The following is a 7,201-nucleotide window of genomic DNA, read 5'->3' on the forward strand; positions in this document are numbered from 1 at the left end:
ATTAATGGCGAAGCCTTGCTGCAGGTTTTCCTCTTAGGAGCAGCGCACCAGCCCTGCATATTAATGAGAGATTGTGGTTTCTATTAACAAGATAAAAAAGCAGGTCTTCTCTTGCTTCAGGGGTAAAAGGGATGAAAAATTTGATTATTTATATATGATATTTTTCTACCAGGTACTATCTGTGAACCTTTGTAGCTTTTCTCGAGTGACAGTAACCCTTCTACTATATTTCCGGGTTGGAGGGGTAATAAACTTCAGCTTATAAGTTGGTTACTTTTCTATAATTGCATTGGTATGGCTGGTATCTTCATGATGAAATTTTAATTACATAATGTATGTACACACACAAACATAAAGGTCTATGCTTTCAAATCATTGCTGGCATCCCGATTGAAAAAAAATGCTTTAGCCTTTGTTTTACGTCCTAAAATTTGTTAGTATTTGTTTCAACAAACACTGCAGTCTAGTCCACACTGCATTTAAAAAACACATGAAAATTAAAACTGTTAAACTAAACCTGAAATACTGAGAAAAACATTGTTTGTAACAACTGAATGGTGAAAGTACATCTTTAGTTTGTCCGCCACTTATTTGCTTCATATTCCTTTACCCTTATTCTGTTTATAACAAATACTAACAAAACGTTTCATCTGGAACAACAACCCAACACAGCATGTGGAGTCCATGTGCACATTCTGCTAAAGCCGGCCCCATGGTTCCCTGGCCAAGTATCTAATCAGCCTATGCCCTCTGTCCGATGCTGCTGGGAGAAATGGAGGGGGGTCTTCCTTTGTCTTCTTTCAGTTGACCTCTTTATTGCAAAGTTGTTTAACTTTTGCTTACCAGTCATTCAGTAAAACTCTTTGCCTCCATATGTTTTTCAGACATTCGATCCACGTCAAGGAAGAACCTGTGATTGCAGAGGATGAAGACTGTCCCATGTCTTTAGTGACAACAGCCAATCACAGTCCGGAGTTAGAGGATGACAGAGAGATTGAGGAAGAGCCTTTATCTGAAGACCTGGAATGAGAATGAACTTGTGACACCTCAGTGTGAAGGGACATATCACTGACCTTCATAACCACTCCACAACCATGAATATTTGACACATTTTTACTGTGACTATTTATTAAGCATGGATAAAGGAGACAGCCCTAAAGGAACTTATCAAGCCAGCCCTTTGGGATTCAGAACCAACAGGCAAAATGCTTGTTTTCTTCTCTCTCTCTGTCTTTATCATTTATTTCTTTATTTTTACTTTTCTTTTTCTTTTTTCTTTTTTAGAAAAAAAAAAGCAAAAAACTGATTTTCTTGGGAAAAAAAAAAAAGAACTGTTCTTTCCATAATGGCTCTGCCCATTTAAAAAATGTGGCTCTTAAGGGTTCATGAAATGACTGAATATGAGGATCCATGTCCTATAGAAAGCAACTGCGCCTCATATACTGCCAAAAATAGTGTTAGTTTCATTAATGTGAATTTTCCAGCATTCAGTAGTTGTAATGTTAGAAACAATTGCTGGTCAAGTTCAACTTGTTGCTATTGTTTTTTAATTTGCACAGGAGTAGTATCAGAAATTAGTGTCACTGCTTGTATCTAGCTCAATTTTAAACAACAGAACATTAGTTTTTTATGTTGGTGCCACCAACTGTAAATGACATAAGTTAGTTATTACAAAACACAGTAATTAGACTGTTGCAACCATCTAAAACCTTAGGCTTCCAGTCTGTGCTGTTAGTGTTGAGATGTAAAGTGCAATCCTAAGCTAACATTATCTGTGCAAGCACCATAGAAACATTTGCATATCTGCATAGATCTTACAACTGTACTCTTTACCTCCTTGTGATAAAGCTTTGTCTACCTGCAAACACAGTCAAAGGCTACAGCTGCAAACCAAAGCCAACTCTAACCATGGCCAAGAGCTCCAGGACAGAAGCAGCCACACGCTTTGGTCAGCCTTCTGTAACTTCAATTAGTACAAAGGAACCTTTTCCATGAACTACCTGCTGTTTTCTGATGACCTCTGGGATCTTTTCATTTAGCCCTAAACAAAGAAACAAATATGACAAAAATAAAAAAAAAAATCACCACAACTAAAAGAGTTGATTCAGTCACAGAGTAATCTTCTGAGGCCAAAAGTCCATCTAAATGCAATGAAGATTTGCTTTCATTAAAGACAGAGGTGAGGACAAAATCTGCAGTGGAAGTTATGACATGCTAGAAAGCAACAAATGTGGATCACTGACCAAAACAATTGTGTACTTGATGCAAATGCAGATTGCGTATTGTTATATATATATAGTACATTGTGTTTTTGTTTTCTCCATCCAGTCAATTCTTTTTGGTGGTGAGTACATGTTGTTAGAAGTACATGTCTTGTATGGTCTTAATCTCTGTCGTGTACTATTTTTTTATAGTCTTAAGTTATAATAAAAATAAAAAACAAAAAGTAGGAACCAAACATAAAAGGTCTAGTAAAGCCAAAAATTAATTTCCTATTGATTTTAAAGTGATCTAGCTGAGTTTTTACACTGAAAGCAAAGATTATAGCAAGTGTAGCCCATGGTATTTATTTTCAGTCAAACCAAAGTTACATATACTTCTGCCTCTTCTTATATGGGATATAAACACTACCACACTCCCTTCAAAGACTTGCGCAGGCCAAATTGTTGGAATGCTGATTTTCTTGACAACTCTAAACCCCAAAACTATGATAATACGTTATGGTGTAGTTGAAGATAGCATAGCCAGATGTTTGCTTAAAACCTAGAGACTTTACGTGTTGCTTTTCATGTGCTGTGCCAAGTCTTGATAATACTTTTTCCCCCAACCAAGGGACCTCATAACCTGATTATGGTTATTGCTTTACAAACAGTTTTGACAGAAGGTGGCTGCTAGAGCTTAACATATGTCCCGGTTCCGTGTGATGGAGCCGGTTCTTGCAAACTAAGCTCAATGTTTATCCTTTGCTGAAATCAGCAAATAGAGTTAGAGAGATACCCAGTCATCTATCACACCAAATAAAAGGACATAACGGCTTTCAAAAGGGTTTTCCCACTTACCCAAAAGGCTTTCTGAAAGCTTCTACCTCTGCAAAAAAGAAAAAAAGGAAAAAGGAAAAAAAAAAGAAAAAAAGGAAAAAAAAGGAAAAAAAAAGAGAAAAAAGTTAGAACAATTATGGCAGATTGCATGAAACATGAGAACGTCACAGTGACTGCTACTTTTCATTCTGTTTGTCTTTGGGTCATGATCAACGAACCGGAAGTTATTGACATGGTATCAAAAGAGAGATTGGTATTCTGAAGGATGTCTAGGATACTGCTGTCAGGATTATCTGAAAGGGAATGAATCTTTCGGGTGCATGTCCAAAAAGCTTTGATGGACTGGAAGGAACTGGGAGAGTTGTACCATCAGGAGGGTGGCCTAAGACTACAATGCTAAAGTATGCATACCTCAGTTTCAAAACTTTTGAAAGGAAGTCTCAGCCACAGAATGCATATACCTGTAGAGTTTTGCATGGGTTTTATATGAATACAATTTTAAAAAATAGCTGCTTGCACATTATACCAGAAAAACCTCCAAAACTGCAATTGCTTTGAAAATAGATTTTAGGTTTTTTGGAGTTTTCTGAAATGCTTGGTCTGTATTTTGATAATTGTGCATATTATGTAAAAATGTTGGTGGACCCATAAATGACCAGACTTTTTCTAAGAAAAATGTTGCTTTAATGCATTTCATGGATTTTTACTCTTCTATCATTGCTTGCTAGTAATAGCAAACCTGCTTTTCTGCATCTGCTTTGCGTAGCTGTTGTAAGGCTTTGAACTAATGTATGTATTTATTGCTTGAACTTCTGTGCATACCTTATAAAGCATAATGTCTGACAATTTAAATGGCTCATGTATTCTTGCTTCTACCATAAGCTGATTATGGAGACTATGATCTTTTGTATACAGCAAATTTTAACTGTAGCACAAACATCTGTTTATGTATTGGTGGGATATACCTGTTTTATTTATCTTCTTTGAGGTAAACTAATTTTTGATACTTTTCATTACTGTGTACTATGTTCATACTTTGAATTCTCTGACGTTAGAAGTCATGGTTGAGAATTGTAACACAGCTGTTATTCGTTCTGTATTCATGGCTTTCACTGATGAATAAAATAAAGGACCAAACCTAGGATTTGAAAGGAAACTGTCTACCTCTAACACCAGGGAGTTATCAGATTCTATTTTACATAGTTAAGTCTACAAAGACACAACCGCTTAAACCTAGTGGGCTTAAGGCTTATATTCTGTGTGGTTGGATTCATGGCACCGTTGTATTGTTTGGAAATCAATTAAAATTTTATGTGACTGTTAAAAATATTTGGTAGAATTACCACTAACTGGGTTTTCTTTAGATAAGTCAGATAAAGAGAAATGTCATCAGCATTCTGTGTCTTCAGCGGCTTAACTTCATAAGAATGCATTTCTGTGTGATTAGGGAATCGAAGAACAGCCAGCTAGGAATGGAGCTACAGAAGTACACTTAAAATAACTGCTTCAGGACTTTCATGTCCCTAAGCAAATTCAGCTGCAAAATCTAATAGCCTATTTTGTAAAGTTTTCAAATTGGGCGTTTACGTTTTTGAAAAATTGTAAGACCCCGTATTACTCATGTCAATATGAACACACCCCTGGGCAGTAACTTCACTGACACATTAACTGCTGAAAGAAACACCACTTTTCTTGTTACTTCATTCATTCAGCCAGCAATGAAAGAGGCTTTTTTTTTTCTCCATCCAAGAACACTTGACGAATCTTACTTAGCAGAAAAGAAGGTTGTACATTTTCTTATAGAATTAATGTACGAACAGTGTGCCACTACTGCCGGATGTAAAAATGTATATGAAACCATTTCATTCAGTTGCTTACATTTCTGAAATATAAATAAAAAAATCAATTCTTTTTGACCCATTTATAAAACTAGGATTTTATTCTTTCAGAGAGATCATTCTTCCATACTAAAGACAATCCACAAAGTTGTGTGTCCATGTCCTGCAATTTGTTAAAAAATGAAATTCCAAGAATTTGGGAATCCTAAAGTTGATGACATTCAAATTTAGTCATTAAAGATTTTAGCTGCTTGTCAGATGCACTCCAATGAGAGTTATCCTTGGGTTGAAATTTGCTCCTTCGTAACCTCCATTGTTTATTTCTGTTTTATTCAAATAGATCTCAGCATTGTAAATGTTAAAACTTAAAACATGAAGAGATGAGTATCCTTAATTTTTTACGATTTTTCTTTTCATTTGATGTCCCTCCATACACATACTAATCATGCTCTTAACATAATACTACCGTTTTCTAGGGAACGCACAGGAATAGTAGACACAAGTTTTGAGTAGATTTATAGGATGTTGGGATAAATCCAAGACCATTTTCGAGGAAAAACCCAACAAGAAAAATATGATGTCCTTGTTACTTTCCAGCAAAGTAAAGTTTGGAGAAGTAAAGTGGATAATAAATGTGTTGGGTATATTTTTATTTTATGCATAATTTAATGCTGTCTGGTCATCCCAGTGAAAAGGTAAACTTGAGTAAAATGCTGTCCACAGGAAAAAGAATTGTTTTAACAGAAATGTGAATGTGAGATAAATTTTCTTGAACCTTAAATTTCTTTTTTTTTCATATTGATTAGTTGGAAGTAAATGAATATTAACTTTCCCTGTCCAGTGTATTTTGTTAACTGATTAACAATGATATATATAATAAGAATCACTCGCTAGGACCTTGTATATTTTAATACAGAGAACATAGAACATAACTTAGAGATTAAGACTAACGGCATAAGAAAAAAGCAAGACTGATTTGGCAAGCCCTTTGTATTTAGCTCTATAGTCAACTTCGTGCCATCCTTTAGTTAAATGCTACAGAGATGTGTTTTGTGTGGCTGGAGGAAGATCAAATGCTCTTAAACTGTTTGTTACAAGTTACTTCCAAAATTTTAAAAGTTAAAAACAATATTGAATATAACTAAACAGACTCCAATTACAATGGGAAGTCACGCGCGGTGCCAGGCACAGTTACATAACAGGGCAGCAGCCTTTATTGTGATGAATTAATACTGCTATGTATCTTGTAGAAAATCGTATTTAGAGAAATTCCAACACTGGAATACTAGGGAAGACATTTCAGTTCTATCGTCTTCACACTATTATTCAATTTTTAAACTTTAAAGAAAACTCTTTAAGGATTGTACAAAATGACTTCAAAAGAAAATATAACCGGGGAAAGTAAAGGATGGCTTTCCTGGGGATCTAACACAGTCGTTGGTCTAGTCACCAGCTGTCCAGGCAAGGATAAAACATGTGGCACTGAAGAGATGGACAAACAGTGGAAATCAAACTTTATCTTATGGAAAGATTTCAACTCTATAGGTGACTCGGACTTACTAAGGCCTGAACATACACACATAAGAAGACCAAGCAAGACTTTAAGCCAAAGTACATATTTTGATTGAAATGTTTTTGTGAACATTCTCTCAAGTCTTTGAAAGAAGCATTCCCTTGTCCTCTCTTTAATACTTCCTTTTGCATGTGTGACGTGTGCCTGGATGCGTGGACATTAGCATGTGCATCTCTGGTACAATCAGATGCTAAAGGAGAGTTAGATATTCTGAAACTGGAGTCACAGCAGTTGGGAGACACTGTGCAGGTGCTAGGAACTGAACCCATGTCCTCTTAGAGAGCATCCAGTGCTCTTTAACCACTGAGCTATTTCTACAACCCTTAGTCTGTTGCTTAAAATTGAAATTACTCTTGTCCCCCAAATCCATGGGTCATTAGTTTCTATAATTACTATTAAAAAAAAACTTAAAATGTTTGCACAACGCATTAGTCCTCCCTCTTTATATTACATTACAGTAAGAGAAGGACAATGAAGATTCACATGCATAAGTGAAGGTGAACAAGGAGATAAAGATGTAGAGGTGTATTTAAGAAAATGTTTCTGCTAGGAACATGATGTGATTGTCACTTTACAATGCAGAAAACATCATCTTTGTAAATGGAGTAACTGTAGAGTGGAGCGGCGGGGCTGCATCCTGCCACCTGGCTAGCTTTACCTGAAATAATTACACAGAAACTATTCTTTTTTTTTTTTTTTTGGTTTTTTTTTCGAGACAGGGTTTCTCTGTGGTTTTGGAGCCTGTCCTGGAA

The 7,201-nt window shown here is 35.8% G+C and overlaps 1 protein-coding gene across 1 annotated transcript in view; it reads left to right on the top strand.

The window, feature by feature from the left end:
- Positions 1–5,208, top strand: part of Foxp2 (forkhead box P2) — a 497,529-nt gene extending 492,321 nt beyond the window's left edge. The window contains exon 19 of the mRNA XM_026787547.1: positions 885–5,208. Coding sequence (XP_026643348.1) covers positions 885–1,029 — 145 coding nt within the window. The 3' untranslated portion in view covers positions 1,030–5,208. The remainder of the gene's footprint in view (positions 1–884) is intronic.
- Positions 5,209–7,201: the final 1,993 nt, after the last annotated feature.

This window comes from Microtus ochrogaster, linkage group LG10 (assembly GCF_000317375.1).
Source record: "Microtus ochrogaster isolate Prairie Vole_2 linkage group LG10, MicOch1.0, whole genome shotgun sequence".
Lineage (NCBI taxonomy): Eukaryota > Metazoa > Chordata > Mammalia > Rodentia > Cricetidae > Microtus > Microtus ochrogaster.